General features: G+C 42.8%; 1 protein-coding gene across 22 annotated transcripts in view; it reads left to right on the plus strand.

The window, feature by feature from the left end:
* The window catches only part of LOC108384619 (acetyl-CoA acetyltransferase, mitochondrial-like), a 186,636-nt gene that overhangs the window by 274 nt on the left and 169,340 nt on the right, over positions 1 to 17,022 (plus strand). For 14 of the 22 annotated variants that reach the window (XR_012132520.1, XR_012132521.1, XR_012132528.1 and 11 more), the window contains exon 2: positions 1,083 to 1,188. Coding sequence is in view for 1 of the 22 variants with exons in the window: in XM_073239341.1 (XP_073095442.1) it covers positions 1,140 to 1,188 (49 nt within the window). In the remaining 21 variants the exon portion in view is untranslated. Of the gene's footprint in view, positions 1 to 1,082; positions 1,189 to 4,530; positions 4,644 to 4,893; positions 5,099 to 17,022 lie in introns of all 22 variants that reach the window. The other 8 variants (XR_012132523.1, XR_012132526.1, XR_012132527.1 and 5 more) reach the window with 2 other exon arrangements.

Genomic DNA, 17,022 nt, shown 5'->3' on the forward strand with positions numbered 1-17,022 from the left:
CCCCCAGGGGGCTGGCAGCGACGGGTCGGGGAGGGATGGGGGGGGAAGGCATTTGCAGCGGGAAGCTGCAGGCTCGGGCGCCTCGCCGCTGTGGCTGTGGCTGTGGCCGGGGGCGGAGCCCAGCCCGCCGTCTGCAGGTGCGCCCTGAGAGGGCGGCGGAAGGCGGGGAGCGGGGTCTGCGGTGTGCCGCAGCATGGACGGGCTGCATCTGTGGTGGGCTGTCGCGTCCGCAGCGGCGGGAGGCGGGTGTCCGTGCTCAGGGCGGACCTCCAAGGCTGCCGTCGGCAGGTGCGCACCCAGAGGGCGAGGACAAGGCGGCGGCTTTGAGAGTGGGAGGGCAGGGTAGCATCCAAGGCTGGTGATGGCGTTGGTTGGGGGTGGGAACTGTTGGTGAGCGACAGTTGGCGGTGGCTGGCGGTGTCGTTTCGTGTCTGTTGGGGGTGGGGGCAACGTCGTAAGGGAACGGAGCCCGCCCGCAACGGACGCCCAGCACGGCCCTCCACGTCGGGTGTCTGGTCGGTGGGCACGCAGGCATAGGCTCTGTGAGGGTGCATCCGCGGGGGTGGGGGGCCTCCTGTGCCCCCATACGGGTCAGCGTGTAAGGCCGGGGGTGTGTCAAGGACCCTGCCGCTGCGTTGCACGGCCTGGCTCCCTGGTGAGTGCGTCGCTGTGGTGTCGGCTCCCCTCCATGTGTCTGTGTGTGGTAGCTCTTGCACGTGTGGTGGTGTGTGTGTGTGTTAGAGCACTGTGCGGCCTGGGACAGTGTGTGTCTGCGTGCCTGTGCACAGGAGCTTGAGGAAGGCAGCTGGCTCGCCACAACCGCCTAGGAGGAGTCAGGTGGGAGACTTTAGGGCGGGCTGCTGGGGAGATTGACCTCAGCAGGGAGGCTGAATAGTCACAGGTGAGAGCACCCTTCCCACCCCCTTGCACGAGGCAGGTTGCCTGCAAATCACGGCTTCCCCTGTGACCCACCCTCCCTGCCTCCGAAAAGAAGCCATCTACTAGTGGACTGTCCCTTCTTAGTGGAGAAGCCCAGTGGGTCAGGTTCACCCCCTTAGTGACATTTTTGTTTTCCCTACAAGGTCTCCACAGGGAACAACTTCGTCTTAAAGTCAACTCATGAAAGTTCTACTTGGTCCATGTCTGCATACATCTGCTGCTCTCTACCTCCAGGGTCATATGAAGCAGGTAGGTAATTTCTTTTAGCATCCTTAGCAAGTCACCATTCAGTGTCCTTCCCAGTGCTCATCCCATAATATTACAGAGAGCACAGCTGTTCTCTGAGAAACCTCCATCCTGCTTTCCATGGTGGCTGCACCAACTTACAATTTCCTCCCAGAGCTGCAGGTAGTTTTAACAGTAGTACTAACTTTTATTTTAGTGTGAATACCAACCTTTTTAATTCTTGCATTCCATGAGCATGAGATGCTTTGCATTAACTTGCGTCAGTAATCTTAGCATCTTCAGAGTACAGCTCTTTCACCTCCTTGATTAAACATCCTCCAGATCTCTTACTACTTTGGCTACAATTGCAAGTGAGATTGTTTTCTTACATTCTCTTTCTGCAAATTTGTTTTTTAATATATTTTTGTATATTCATTTTGTATCCTGCAGTTTTACTGAATTCATTGCTTAGTTTTAATAATTTTTGTTGGACTCGTTAGAGTTTTCTAGATAGAGTGCCATGCCATCTGCAAATAATGGCAATTTTACTTACTCCTCACCAGTTTGGGGAGCTTTCGTTCTCTTTGATTTCTTTTTCTTTCTGATTGCTGTGGCAGGGACTTGTAGTACTGTCCCTGTCTTGTTCCTGATCTTATAGGAAACATTTTCTGCTTTTCCCATTGTGATTTTGGCTGTGGGTTAGTCCTATATTTCCTTAAAATATTGAGTCATGTTCCCTCTCAACCCACTTTGTTTTTAGAGCTATTTATCATGAGTTGATGTTGAATTTTGCCAAATGTTTTTTTCTGCATGTTTCAACATGAACATAGAGGGGTTTTTTTGTATCGTTAATGTACAATTACTTGAACAACATGATGGTTACTAGACTCCCCCTGTTATCAAGTCCCCACCAAATACCCCATCACAGTCACTGTCCATCAATGTAGAACTATGCTATAGAATCATTACTTGTCTTCTCTGTGTATACTGCCTCTCCTATGTCCCTCCCCACTACATTATGTGTGCTAATCATAATGCCCCCTTTCCCCCCTTATCCCTCCCTTCCCACCCATCCTTCCCAGTTCCTTTCCCTTTGGTAACTGTTAGTCCATTCTTGGGTTCTCTGAGTGCTGCTCTGTTGCTCCTTCAGTTTTTTTCTTTGTTGTTATACTCCATAGATGAGTGAAATCATTTGATACTTGTCTTCCTCCACCTGGCTTATTTCACTGAGCATAACACCCTCTAGCTACATCCATGTTGTTGCAAATTGTAGGATTTGTTTTCTTCTCACGACTGAATAATATTACATGTGTATATGTACCACTTCTTTACCCATTCATCTACTGACGGACACTTAGGTTGCTTCCATTTCTTGGCTATTGTAAATAGTGCTGAGATAAACATAGGGTGCTTATGTCTTTTTCAAACTAGGCTCCTGCATTCTTAAGGTAAATTCCTAGGAGTGGAATTCCATGGTCAAATGGTATTCCTATTTTGAGTTTTTTGAGGAACCTCCATACTGCTTTTCACAATGATTGAACTAGTTTACATTCCCACCAGCAGTGTAGGAAGGTTCCCCTTTCTCCACATCCTCACCAACATTTGTTGTTGTTTGTCGTTTGGATGTTGGCCATCCTAACTGGTGTGAGGTGATACCTCATTGTGGTTTTAATTTGCATTTCTCTGATGATCAGGGATGTGGAGCATCTTTCCATGTGCTTGTTGGCCATCTGAATTTCTTCTCTGGAGAAGTGTCTGTTCAGCTCCTCTGCCCATTTTTAATACAATTATATGCTTTTTGTTTGTGAAGGTGTGTGAGCTCTTTATATAATATCGATGTCAACCCCTTATCGGATATGTCATTTATGAATATATTCTCCCATACTGTAGGATGTCTTTTTGTTGTACTGATAGTGTCCTTTGCTGTACAGAAGCTTTTAAGTTTGATACACTCCCACTCATTCATTTTTACTTTTGTTTCCCTTGCCCGGGGAGATATGTTCATGAAGAAGTTGCTCATGTTTATGTCCAAGAGATTTTTGCCTATATTTTCTTCTAAGAGTTTTATGGTTTCATGACTTACATCCAGGTCTTTGATCCATTTTGAGTTTACTTTTCTATATGGGGTTAGACAATAATCCAGTTTCATTCTCTTACATGTAGCTGTCCAGTGTTGCCAACACCAGCTTTTGAAAAGGCTGTCATTTCCCCATTGTATATCTATGGTTCGTTTATCATATATTAATTGACCATATATGCTTGGGTTTATATCTGGGCTGTCTATTCCATTCCACAGGTCTATGGGTCTGTTCTTATGCCAGTACCAAATTTTCTTGATTACTGTGGCTTTGTAGTAGAGCTTGAAGTCAGGGAGTTTAATTCCCCCTGCTTTATTCTTCCTTCTCAGGATGGCCTTGGCTATTCAGGGTCTTTTGTGGTTCCATATGAATTTTAGAACGAGTTGCTCTAGTTCATTGAACAATGCTGTCAATATTTTGATAGGGATTGCATTGAATCTGTAGATTGCTTTAGGCAGAGTGGCCATTTTGACAATATTAATTCTACTTAGCCAAGAGTGTGGGCTGTGTGTCCATTTATTAGTGTTGGATTTATTTTCTCTTAAGAGTGTCTTGCAGTTTTCAGGGTATAGGTCTTTCACTTCCGTGGTTAGGTTTATTCCTAGGTATTTTATTCTTTTTGTTGCAATTGTAAATGGAATTGGTTTTCCTTGTTTCTCTTTCTGCTAGTTCATTGTTAGTGTATAGGAATGCAACAAATTTCTTTGTATTAATTTTGTATCCTGCAACTTTGCTAAATTCAAATAGTAGATCTAGTAGTTCTGGAATGGATTCTTTAGGGTTTTTTATGTACAATATCATGTCATCTGCAAAAAGTGACAGTTTGACTTCTTTCTTACCAGTCTGGATGCATTTTGATCTGCACTGTCATCATTTTTAGGCATCAGTATTTTCATTACATACAGTGTTTTGGATTCTAAAAAACTTCCTGCCTCGATGCTGATGAGCGTTCATGGAACCCACACTTTATGTGTTGACTACAAGTTTTGCTAGTTGCAGAAAGGATGTTGTAGGAGAGATTGTAGCATGCCACACATTTTCTTTGAGTGAAATGAGAGAACAAAAAACACAGACAACACAGACAGACAGACAGACAATGAATGGCTGCAGCCCCGATGTGCACAGCACCTTCATTTTTATACTGCTTTTCTCGAACCTCAGCCAAGGGCTGTACTCATCTTTCCCTTCTCAGGGGGGACAGGCCAGAACATCTTGTTGATTTTCTTAGAAGCTGCATAGTAAGTAGGAGCGGTGTTTTTACACATCCTCAAGGTCTCCCTATTTTCAGTGTGAGGCATCCTGGCTCGTCTTCAAGGAAAAGATGTTTTTGTGGGCAGATAACTTCCAAGGACTGCACCAGTTCTCAAGCTGGTGCTTTCCCATGCTGTGTTCAGACATGAGGTAAGGTGCCTTCCCATTCTGCCTTCAGACATGTGAGAAAACAAAGGCCGTCCCCTACACAGGTGGTTTTGTCTTTTCCTCCTGTAATCCTGCGCTGACCTTGACTGCCGGCAGGGGGCGCCCACGGACAACCAGAGTGATGTCTGGAGTCCTGTGCTTTTTCCCCGTGGGCAGGAGGGGTAGTGAAAACCCAGTCTTTGGGAGGCAGGTAGAGCGCATGCGCCTTCCTTCAGGGTTCTCTTCATTCCAGAAGGACCCAGCCTGGAGGCGCCTGCAGGGCCTTGGCTCCAGGACGGGGCAGTGTATGGCAGGGTCCCCGTGAGGAGCACACCCCCTTTGTGCCCTGAATGCAGAGGAGGAGGCTAGGCCTCCGCTTCTCTAGGCCTTTGACCTTCAGCAGCAGACCAGAGGCTTCCCTTCTGTGACATCCTCTGTGGCTGACTCTACATCTTCAGGTAAGGAGACTTTCACTGCAGGTGAAATTTTTCTGTTTTCTGGCACATTCCATAGGGAAGGGGCTCAGTGGGTCAGACTCTCAGGATGTTGTTGTGTTCATTAGGGACTGAGGGTGGTTTGTGGGAGAAATCCCTGCAGAGATTCATAGAAAGGGAAACAGAAGGACAGTTGTGTAGTAGACGCACAAGATACTGGGACCTTACAGATGTTTAGGGTGCAGGCATGGAGCATCCCTGGTGTGGACTGTCTATTCAGTCCCTCTGCCCATTTTTTAATTGGATTGTTTGTTTTTTATTTGTTGAGGTGGGTGAGCTCTTTATATATTTTCGATGGCAAGCCTTTATCAGATCTGTCATTTACAAATATATTCTCCCATACTGTAGGGTACCTTTTTGTTCCATTGATGGTGTCTTTTCAGCTTAATATAGTCCCATTTTTGCCTATGTTTTTTTCTAAGAGTTTTATGGTTTCATGACTTACATTCAGGTCTTTGATCCATTTCTAATTTACTTTTATGTATGGGGTTAGACAATAGTCCAGTTTCATTCTCTTACATGTAGCTGTCCAGTTTTGCCAGCACCATCTGTTGAAGAGATTGTCATTTCCCATTGTATGTCCATGGCTCCTTTATCAAATATTAATTGACCATATATGTCTGGGTTAATTTCTGGAGTCTCTAATCTGTTCCACTGGTCTGTGGCTCTGTTGTGCCAGTACCAAATTGTCTTGATTACTATGGCTTTGTAGTAGAGCTTGAAGTTGGGGAGTGAGATCTCCCCCACTTTACTCTTCTTTCTCAGGATTGCTTTGGCTATTTGGGGTCTTTGGTGTTTCCATATGAATTTTTGAACTATTTGTTCCAGTTCGTTGAAGAATGTTGCTGGTAATTTGATAGGGATTGCATCAAATCTGTATATTGCTTTGGGCAGGATGGCCATTTTGACGATATTAATTCTTCCTAGCCACAAGCATGGGATGAGTTTCCATTTGTTAGTGTCTCCTTTAATTTTTCTTAAGAGTGACTTGTAATATTCAGGGTATAGGTCTTTCACTTCCTTGGTTAGGTTTATCCTAGGTATTTTATTCTTTTTTGATGCAATTGTGAATGGAATTGTTTCCCTGATTTCTCTTTCTATTGGTTCATTGTTAGTGTATAGGAAAGCCACAGATTTCTGTGTGATAATTTTGTATCCTGCAACTTTGCTCTATTCCGATATCAGTTCTACTAATTTTGGAGTGGAGTCTTTAGGGTTTTTTATGTACAATATTATGTCATCTGCAAATAGTGACAGTTTAACTTCTTCTTTGCCAATCTGGATTCCCTGTATTTCTTTTTTTGTCTAATTGCTGTGGCTAGGACCTCTAGTACTATATTAAATAACAGTGGAGAGAGTGGGCATCCTTTTCTAGTTCCCGATCTCAGAGGAAGAGCTTTCATCTTCTCGTATTTCAGGATGATGTTGGCTGTTGGTTTATCATATATGGCCTTTATTATGTTGAGGTGTTTGCCCTCTATACCCATTTTGCTGAGAGTTTTTTTCATGAATGGATGTTGAATTTTGTCGAATGTTTTTTCAGCATCTATGGAGATGATCATGTGGTTTTTGTCCTTTTTATTTATGTGGTGGATGATGTTGATGGATTTTCGAATGTTGTACCATCCTTGCATCCCTGGGATGAATCCCAATTGGTCATGATGTATGATCCTTTTTATATTTTTGAATTCGGTCTGCTAATATTTTATTGAGTATTTTTGCATCTACATTCATCAGGGATATTGGTCTGTAATTTTCTTTTCTGGTGGGGTCTTTGCCTGGTTTTGGTATTAGGGTGATGTTGGCTTCATAGAATGAGTTTGGGAGTATTCCCTCCTCTTCTATTTTTTGGAAAACTTTAAAGAGAAGGGGTATTATGTCTTCTCTGTGTGTCTGATAAAATTCCGAGGTAAATCCGTCTGGCCTGGGGGTTTTGTTCTTGGGTAGTTTTTTGATTACCGTTTCAATTTCTTTACTCGTAATTGGTTTGTTTAACTGTTCTGTTTCTTCCTTGGTCAGTCTTGGAAGGTTGTATTTTTCTAGGAAGTTGTCCATTTCTTCTCAGTTTTTCAGCTTGTTAGCATATAGGTTTTCATAGTAATCTTTAATAATTCTTTGTATTTCTGTGGAGTCTATCATGATTTTTCCATTCTCATTTCTGATTCTGTTGATGTGTGTTGATTCTCTCTTTCTCCTAATAAGTTTGGCTAGAGGCTTATCTATTTTGTTAATTTTCTCAAAGAACAACCTCTTGGTTTCATTGATTTTTTCTATTGTTTTATTCTTCTCAATTTTGTTTATTTCTTCTCTGATCTTTATTATGTCCCTCCTTTTGCTGACTTTAGGCCTCATTTGTTCTTCTTTTTCCTGTTTCGATAATTGTGATGTTAGACTATTCATTTGGGATTGTTCTTCCTTCTTCAAGTGTGCCTGGATCGCTATATACTTTCCTCTTAAGACTGCTTTTGCTGTGTCCCAGAGAAGTTGGGGCTTTGTGTTGTTGTCATCATTTGTTTCCATATATTCCTTGATCTCTATTTTAATTTGTTCATTGATCCATTGATTATTTAGTAGCATGTTGTTAAGCCTCCATGTGTTTGTGAGCCTTTTTGTTTTCTTTGTACAATTTATTTCTAGTTTTATACCTTTGTGGTCTGAAAAGTTGGTTGGTAGAATTTCAGTATTTTGGAATTTACTGAGGCTATTTTTGTGAGCTAGTATGTGGTCTATTCTGGAGAATATTCCATGTACACTTGAGAAGAATGTATATCCTATTGATTTTGGATGTAGTGTTCTATAGATGTCTATTAGGTCCATCTGTTCTACTGTGGTGTTCAGTGCCTCCGTGTCCTTACTTATTTTCTGCCCAGTGGATCTATCCTTTGGGGTGAGTGGCGTGTTGAAGTCCCCTAAAATGAATGCATTGCAGTCTCTTTCCCCCTTTAGTTCTGTTAGTATTTGTTTCATATATGCTGGTGCTCCTGTGTTGGATGCATATATATTTAGAATGGTTTTATCCTCTTGTTGGACTGAGCCCTTTATCATTATGTAATGTCCTTCTTTATCTATTGTTACTTTCTTTGTTTTGAAGTCTATTTTGTCTGATATTAGTACTGCAACCCCTGATTTCTTCTCACTGTTGTTTGCCTGAAATATGTTTTTCCATCCCTTGACTTTTAGTCTGTGCATGTCTTTGGGTTTGAGGTGAGTTTCTTGTAAGCAGCATATAGATTGGTCTTGCTTTTTTGTCCATTCTATTACTCTATGTCTTTTGATTGGTGCATTCAGTCATTTACATTTAGGGTGACTATTGAAAGATATGTACTTATTGCCATTGCAGGCTTTAGATTCGTGGCTACCAAAGGTTCAAGGTTAGCCTCTTTAGTATTTTACTGCCTAACTTAGCTCGCTCATTGAGCTGTTATGTACACTGTCTGGAGATTCTTTTCTTCTCTCCCTTCTTATTCCTCCTCCTCCATTCTTTATATGTTGGCTGTTTTTTTCTGTGCTCTTTCATGTTTCCTTTAACTGCTTTTAGTGGGTAGTTGATTTTATTTTTTGTTTTTAGTTAGTATTTGGTTGGTCTGCTTTCTTGCTGTGATTTTATTTTCTCTGGTGACATCTGTTTAGTCTTAGGAGTGCTCCCGTCTAGAACAGTCCTTCTAAAATACCCTGTAGAGGTGGTTTGTGGGAGGCAAATTCCCTTAACTTTTTCTTGTCTGGGAATTGTTTAATCCCTCCTTCATATTGAAATGATAATAATGCTGGATACAATATCCTTGGTTCAAGGCCCTTCTGTTTCATTGCATTAAATATATCGTGCCATTCTCTTCTGTCCTGTAAGGTTTCTGTTGAGAAGTCTGATGAGAGCCTGATGGGTTTTCCTTTATAGGTGACCTTTTTCTCTCTAGCTGCCTTTAAAACTCTTTCTTTGTCCTTGATCTTTGCTATTTTAATTATTATGTGTCTTGGTGTTGTCCTCCTTGTGTCCTTTCTGTTGGGACTTCTCTGTATTTCCATGGTCTTTTCGATTATTTCTCCCCCACTTTGGGGAAGTTTTCAGCAATTATTTCTTCAAAGATACTTTCTATCCCTTTTTCTCTCTTCTTCTGGTACCCCTATAATATGGATATTGTTCCTTTTGGATTGGTCACACAGTTCTCTTAATATTGTTTCATTTCTGGAGATCCTTTTATCTCTCTCTGTGTCAGCTTCTATGCGTTCCTGTACTCTGGTTTCTATTCTATTAATGGCCTCTTGCATCTTATCCATTCTGCTTATAAATCCTTCCAGAGTTTGTTTCACTTCTGTAATCTCCTTCTGGACGTCTCTGATCTCCCTCCAGACTTCATCCCTTAGCTCTTGTATATTTCTCTGCATCTCCATCAGCATGTTTATGATTTTTATTTTGAATTCTTTTTCAGGAAGACTGGTTAGGTCTGTCTCCTTCTCAGGAGTTGACTCTGTTATCTTGGTCTGCCTTAAATTTTGCCTTTTCATGGCGATAGCGATAGTTTGCAGAGCTGGCACGAGTGACAGCTGGAAGAACTTTCCTTCTTGTTGGTGTGTGGCCTTCTGTCCTGGGAGAACAGCAACCTCTAGTGTCTTGTGCTGGGCAGCTACACGCAGACAGGGCTTCTGATTCCTGCCTGGCTGCTATGGAGTTTATCTCCGCTGTTGCTCTGGGTGTGACCTACCTCGGGCTGCTGCACCGATATGGTGGAGCCGTGTTGGAGGGGGAGCGGCCAGGAGGCTATTTATCTCCGTGATGGGCCTCCGTGCTCCCTGCTGCCCAGGGACAGAGTTCCCCAGATTCCCTGCTTATGGACTAAGTGTCCCAGGATGCTTCCGTCTGGTGGTGGGTTCCCTGTCCCTTTAAGACTTCCAAAAAGCACTTACTTTTCTTTGTCCCCAGGGTGCCAGCCTCAGGGACCCACTCACAGGTCTTACTCTCCTGTTTCCCTAGTATCCAGGATTCCCCGCATGCACTGTGTCTGTGCTGTGGTGCGGATGGCTGGGGCTGGGTGTTTAGCTATCCTGGGCCCCCTCTCCCTCCCTGCTGACTCCTCTCCTCCTGCCTGGAGCTGGGGTGTGGAGCGCTCAAGTCCCATTGGGCTGAGGCTTGTATCTTACCCCCTTTGTGAGGTGCTGGGTTCTTGCAGGTGTGGATGTGGTCTGGATGTTGTCCTGTGTCTTCTGGTCTCTCTTCTAGGAAGAATTGTCTTTGTTATATTTTCATAAATATATATGGTCTTGGGAGGAGATTTCCACTGCTCTACTCATGCCGCCATCTTGGCTCCACTCCCCATTGTGTACTATTTTTAAGCTTACCATAGTTTGTGTCAAAATGATCAGCCGGAAGGGGGCGGAGCCAGGATGGCGGCGTGAGTAAAGCAGTGGAAATCTCCTCCCAAAAACACATAGAGCTATGAAAATATAACAAAGAAAAATCTTCCTAAAATAGAGACCACAGGACACAGGACAACATCCAGACCACATCCACACCTGCAAGAACCCAGTGCCTTGCGAAGGGGGTAAGATACAAGCCCCGGCCCGGCGAGACCGGAGCGCCCCTCCCCCCGGCTCCCAGCGGGTGGAAAGAAACTGGAGCGGTTTTTTTTTTTTGGCGAGCGCTTTTTGGAAGCCTTAAAGGGATGGGCCCCCGTTGCTAGGGAGGCAGGGTGGTGGGACTGGTGAGCAGGTACCTGGGACCGGCACCTGAGGACAAAGAATATCCCACGTTTCTCCCTGCGGGACCGGCGGGCAGGTGCCTGAGACCGGTGCCTGAGGACAGAGGAAATCGCGCGTTTTTCCCCTTTTTTTTTCTCTTTTTGGCAAGCGCTTTTTGGAAGCCTTAAAGGGACAGGGACCCCAGTGCTAGGGAGGCAGGGTGGCGGGACTGGTGAGCGGGTGCCTGGGACCGGCGCCTGAGGACAAAGAATATCCCACGTTTTACCCTGCGGGACCGGTGGGCGGGTGCCTGAGACCAGCACTTGAGGACAGAGGAAATCGCGTGTTTTTCCCCTTTTTTTTTTCTCTTTTATGCGAGTGCTTTTTGGAAGCCTAAAAGGGACAGGGACCCCGGTGCTAGGGAGGCAGGGCGGCGGGACTGGTGAGCGGGTGCCTGGGACCAGTGCCTGAGGACAAAGAATATCGAGCGTTCCTTCCCTGCGGGACCAGTGGGTGGGTGCTTTTTGGAAGCCTTGAAAGGACAGGGACCCTGGTGCTAGGGAGACAGGGCAGCAGGACCAGTGAGTGGGGTGCCTGGGACCGGCACCTGAGGACAAAAAAAGAAAAAAAAAAATCGCTTGTTTTTTCCTTTTTTTTTTTTTCTTTCTTTCTGTTCCCTCTCTCGTTGCTGTTGTTGTTTTGGTTTGGAGAGTGCTTTTTGGAAGTCTTAAAGGGGCAGGACAGGTCACTTAGACCAGAGGCAGGGAATCTGGGGATCTCTGGGCACTCTAACCCCTTGGGCAGCAGGGAGCACAGAGACCCCTTACGGAGATAAATAGCCTCCCGGCCGCTCCCCCTCCAACGGGGCTCCACCATTTTGGAGGAACAGCCCCAGCCAGGCCAAGCCCACAGCAACAGCGGAGATAAACCCCAAAGCAACTGGGCAGGAAGCAGAACCCCTGTCTGCGCACAGCTGCCCAGAACAAGCAACTAGAGGTCGCTATACTCCCAGGAAAAGGCTACAAACCAACAAGAAGGGAAGCTCTTCCAGCGGTCACTTGTACCAGCTCTGCAAACTATATCTATCACCATGAAAAGGCAAAACTACAGGCAGACAAAGATCACAGAGACAACACCTGAGAAGGAGACAGACCTAACTAGTCCTCCTGAAAAAGAATTCAAAATAAAAATCATGAACATGCTGACAGAGATGCAGAGAAAAATGCAAGAGCAATGGGATGAGATGCAGAGAAAAATGCAAGAGCAGTGGGATGAGATGCAGAGAAAAATGCAAGAGCAGTGGGATGAAGTCCAGAAGGAGATCACAGATGTCAGAAAAGAGATCACAGAAGTGAAGCAATCCCTGGAAGGATTTATAAGCAGAATGGATAACATGCAAGAGGCCATTGAAGGAATAGAAGCCAGAGAACAGGAACGTATAGAAGCTGACATAGAGAGAGATAAAAGGATCTCCAGGAATGAAACAACACTAAGAGAAATATGTAACCAATACAAAAGGAATAACATTCGTATTATAGGGATACCAGAAGAGGAAGAAAGAGGAAAAGGGATAGAAAGTGTCTTTGAAGAAATAATTGCTGAAAACTTCCCCAAACTGGGGGAGGAAATAATCGAACACACCATGGAATTACACAGAACCCCCAACAGAAAGGATCCAAGGTGGACAACACCAAGACACATAGTAATTAAAATGGCAAGGATCAAGGACAAGGAAAGAGTTTTAAAGGCAGCTAGAGAGAAAAAGGTCACCTATAAAGGAAAACCAATCAGGCTAACATCAGACTTCTCAACAGAAACCCTACAGGCCAGAAGAGAATGGCATGATATACTTAATGCAATGAAACAGAAGGGCCTTGAACCAAGGATACTGTATCCAGCACGACTATCATTTAAATATGATGGTGGGATTAAACAATTCCCAGACAAGCAAAAGCTGAGGGAATTTGCTTCCGACAAACCACCTCTACAGGGCATCCTACAGGGACTGCTCTAGATGGGAGCACTCCTAAAAAGAGCACAGAACAAAACACACAACATATGAAGAATGGAGGAGGAGGAATAAGAAGGGAGAGAAGAAAAGAATCTCCAGACAGTGTATATAACAGCTCAATAAGCGAGCTAAGTTAGGCAGTAAGATACTAAAGAGGCTAACCTTGAACCTTTGGTAACCACGAATCTAAAGCCTGCAATGGCAATAAGTACATATCTCTCAATAGTCACCCTAAATGTAAATGGACTTAATGCACCAATCAAAAGACACAGAGTAATAGAATGGATAAAAAAGCAAGACCCATCTATATGCTGCTTACAAGAAACTCACCTTAAACCCAAAGATAAGCATAGACTAAAAGTCAAGGGATGGAAAAACATATTTCAGGCAAACAACAGTGAGAAGAAAGCAGGGGTTGCAGTACTAATATCAGACAAAATAGACTTCAAAACAAAGAAAGTAACAAGAGATAAAGAAGGCCACTACATAATGATAAAGGGCTAAGTCCAACAAGAGGATATAACCATTCTAAATATATATGCACCCAATACAGGAGCACCAGCATATGTGAAGCAAATACTAACAGAACTAAAGAGGGAAATAGACTGCAATGCATTCATTGTAGGAGACTTCAACACACCACTCACCCCAAAGGATAGATCCACCGGGTAGAAAATAAGTAAAGACACACAGGCACTGAACAACACACTAGAACAGATGGACCTAATAGACATCTATAGAACTCTACATCCAAAAGCAACAGGATATACATTCTTCTCAAGTGCACATGGAACATTCTCAAGAATAGACCACATACTAGCTCACAAAAAGAGCCTCAGTAAATTCCAAAATATTGAAATTCTACCAACCAATTTTTCAGACCACAAAGGTATGAAAGTAGAAATAAATTGTACAAAGAAAACAAAAAGGCTCACAAACACATGGAGGCTTAACAACATGCTACTAAATAATCAATGGATCAATAAACAAATCAAAATAGAGATCAAGGAATATATAGAAACAAATGACAACAACAACACTAAGCCCCAACTTCTGTGGGATGCAGCGAAAGCAGTCTTAAGAGGAAAGTATATAGCAATCCAGGCACACTTGAAGAAGGAAGAACAATCCCAAATGAATAGTCTAACATCACAATTATTAAAACTGGAAAAGGAAGAACAAAGGAGGCCTAACGTCAGCAGAAGGAGGGACATAATAAAGATCAGAGAAGAAATAAACAAAATTGAGAAGAATAAAACAATAGCAAAAATCAACGAAACCAAGAGCTGGTTCTTTGAGAAAATAAACAAAATAGATAAGCCTCTAGCCCAACTTATTAAGAGAAAAATAGAGTCAACACAAATCAACATAATCAGAAATGAGAATGGAAAAATCACGACAGACTCCACAGAAATACAAAGAATTATTAAAGACTACTATGAAAACCTATATGCCAACAAGCTGGAAAACCTAGAAGAAATGGACAACTTCCTAGAAAAATACAACCTCCCAAGACTGACCAAGGAAGAAACACAAAAGTTAAACAAACCAATTACAAGCAAAGAAATTGAAACGGTAATCAAAAAACTACCCAAGAACAAAACCCCGGGGCTGGACAGATTTACCTCGGAATTTTATCAGACACACAGAGAAGACATAGTACCCATTCTCCTTAAAGTGTTCCACAAAATAGAAGAAGAGGGAATACTCCCAAACTCATTCTATGAGGCCAACATCACCCTAATACCAAAACCAGGCAAAGACCCCACCAAGAAAGAAAATTACAGACCAATATCCCTGATGAATGTAGATGCAAAAATACTCAATAAAATATTAGCAAACAGAATTCAACAGTATATCAAAAGGATCATACACCATGACCAAGTGGGGTTCATCCCAGGGATGCAAGGATGGTACAACATTCGAAAATCCATCAACATCATCCACCACATCAAAAAAAAGAAAGACAAAAACCACATGATCATCTCCATAGATGCTGAAAAAGCATTTGACAAAATTCAACATCCATTCATGATAAAAACTCTCAGCAAAATGGGAATAGAGGGCAAGTACCTCAACATAATAAAGGCCATATATGATAAACCCACAGCCAGCATTATACTGAACAGCGAGAAGCTGAAAGCATTTCCACTGATTTCGGGAACCAGACAGGGATGCCCACTCTCCCTACTGTTATTTAACAAAGTACTGGAGGTCCTAGCCACGGCAATCAGACAAAACAAAGAAATACAAGGAATCCAGATTGGTAAAGAAGAAGTTAAACTGTCACTATTTGCAGATGATATGATACTGTACATAAAAAACCCTAAAGACTCCACTCCAAAACTACTAGAACTGATATCGGAATACAGCAAAGTTGCAGGATACAAAATTAACACACAGAAATCTGTAGCTTTCCTATACACTAACAACGAATCAACAGAAAGAGAAATCAGGAAAACAATTCCATTCAAAATTGCATCAAAAAGAATAAAATACCTAGGAATAAACCTAACCAAAGAAGTGAAAGACTTATACTCTGAAAACTACAAGTCACTCTTAAGAGAAATTAAAGGGGACACTAATAAATGGAAACTCATCCCATGCTCATGGCTAGGAAGAATTAATATCGTCAAAATGGCCATCCTGCCCTAAAGCAACATACAGATTTGATGCAATCCCTCTCAAATTACCAGCAACATTCTTCAATGAATTGCAACAAATAATTCAAAAATTCATATGGAAACACCAAAGACCCCGAATAGCCAAAGCAATCCTGAAAAAGAAGAATAAAGTAGGGGGGATCTGACTCCCCAACTTCAAGCTCTACTACAAAGCCATAGTAATCAAGACAATTTGGTACTGGCACAAGAACAGAGCCACAGACCAGTGGAACAGATTAGAGACCCCAGAAATTAAACCAAACATATATGGTCAATTAATATTTGATAAAGGAGCCATGGACCTACAATGGCAAAATGACAGTCTCTTCAACAGATGGTGCTGGCAAAACTGGACAGCTACATGTAGGAGAATGAAACTGGACCATTGTCTAACCCCATATACAAAGGTAAACTCAAAATGGATCAAAGACCTGAATGTAAGTCATGAAACCATTAAACTCTTGGAAAAAAACATAGGCAAAAACCTCTTAGACATAAACATGAGTGATCTCTTCTTCAACATATCTCCCCGGGCAAGGAAAACAACAGCAAAAATGAGCAAGTGGGACTACATTAAACTGAAAAGCTTCTGTACAGCGAAAGACACCATCATTAGAACAAAAAGGAACCCTACAGTATGGGAGAATATATTTGAAAATGACACATCCGATAAAGGCTTGACGTCCAGAATATATAAAGAGCTCACAGGCCCCAACAAACAAAAAACAAATAACCCAATTAAAAAGTGGGCAGAGGAACTGAACAGACAGTTCTCCAAAAAAGAAATACAGATGGCCAACAGACACATGAAAAGATGCTCCACATCGCTAATTATCAGAGAAATGCAAATTAAAACTACAATGAGGTATCACCTCACACCAGTAAGGATAGCTGCCATCCAAAAGACAAACAACAACAAATGTTGGCGAGGCTGTGGAGAAAGGGGAACCCTCCTACACTGCTGGTGGGAATGTAAATTAGTTCAACCATTGTGGAAAGCAGTATGGAGGTGCATCAAAATGCTCAAAACAGACCTACCATTTGACCCAGGAATTTCACTCCTAGGAATTTACCCTAAGAACGCAGCAATCAAGTTTGAGAAAGACAGATGCACTCCTATGTTTATCGCAGCACTATTTACAATAGCCAAGAATTGGAAGCAACCTAAATGTCCATCGGTAGATGAATGGATAAAGAAGATGTGGTATATATACACAATGGAATACTACTCAGCCATAAGAAGTGGAAAAATCCAACCATTTGCAGCAACATGGATGGAGCTGGAGAGTATTATGTTCAGTGAAATAAGCCAAGCGGAGAAAGAGAAATACCAAATGATTTCACTCATCTGAGGAGTATAGGAACAAAGGAAAAACTGAAGGAACAAAACAGCAGCAGAATTACAGAACCCAAAAATGGACTAACAGGTACCAAAGGGAAAGGAACTGGGCAGGATGGGTGGGCAGGGAGGGATAAGGGGGGGGAAGAAGAAGGAGGGTATTAAGATTAGCATGCATGGGGGGAGGGAGAAAGGGGAGGGTGGG

Source organism: Manis javanica, chromosome 6 (assembly GCF_040802235.1).
Source record: "Manis javanica isolate MJ-LG chromosome 6, MJ_LKY, whole genome shotgun sequence".
Lineage (NCBI taxonomy): Eukaryota > Metazoa > Chordata > Mammalia > Pholidota > Manidae > Manis > Manis javanica.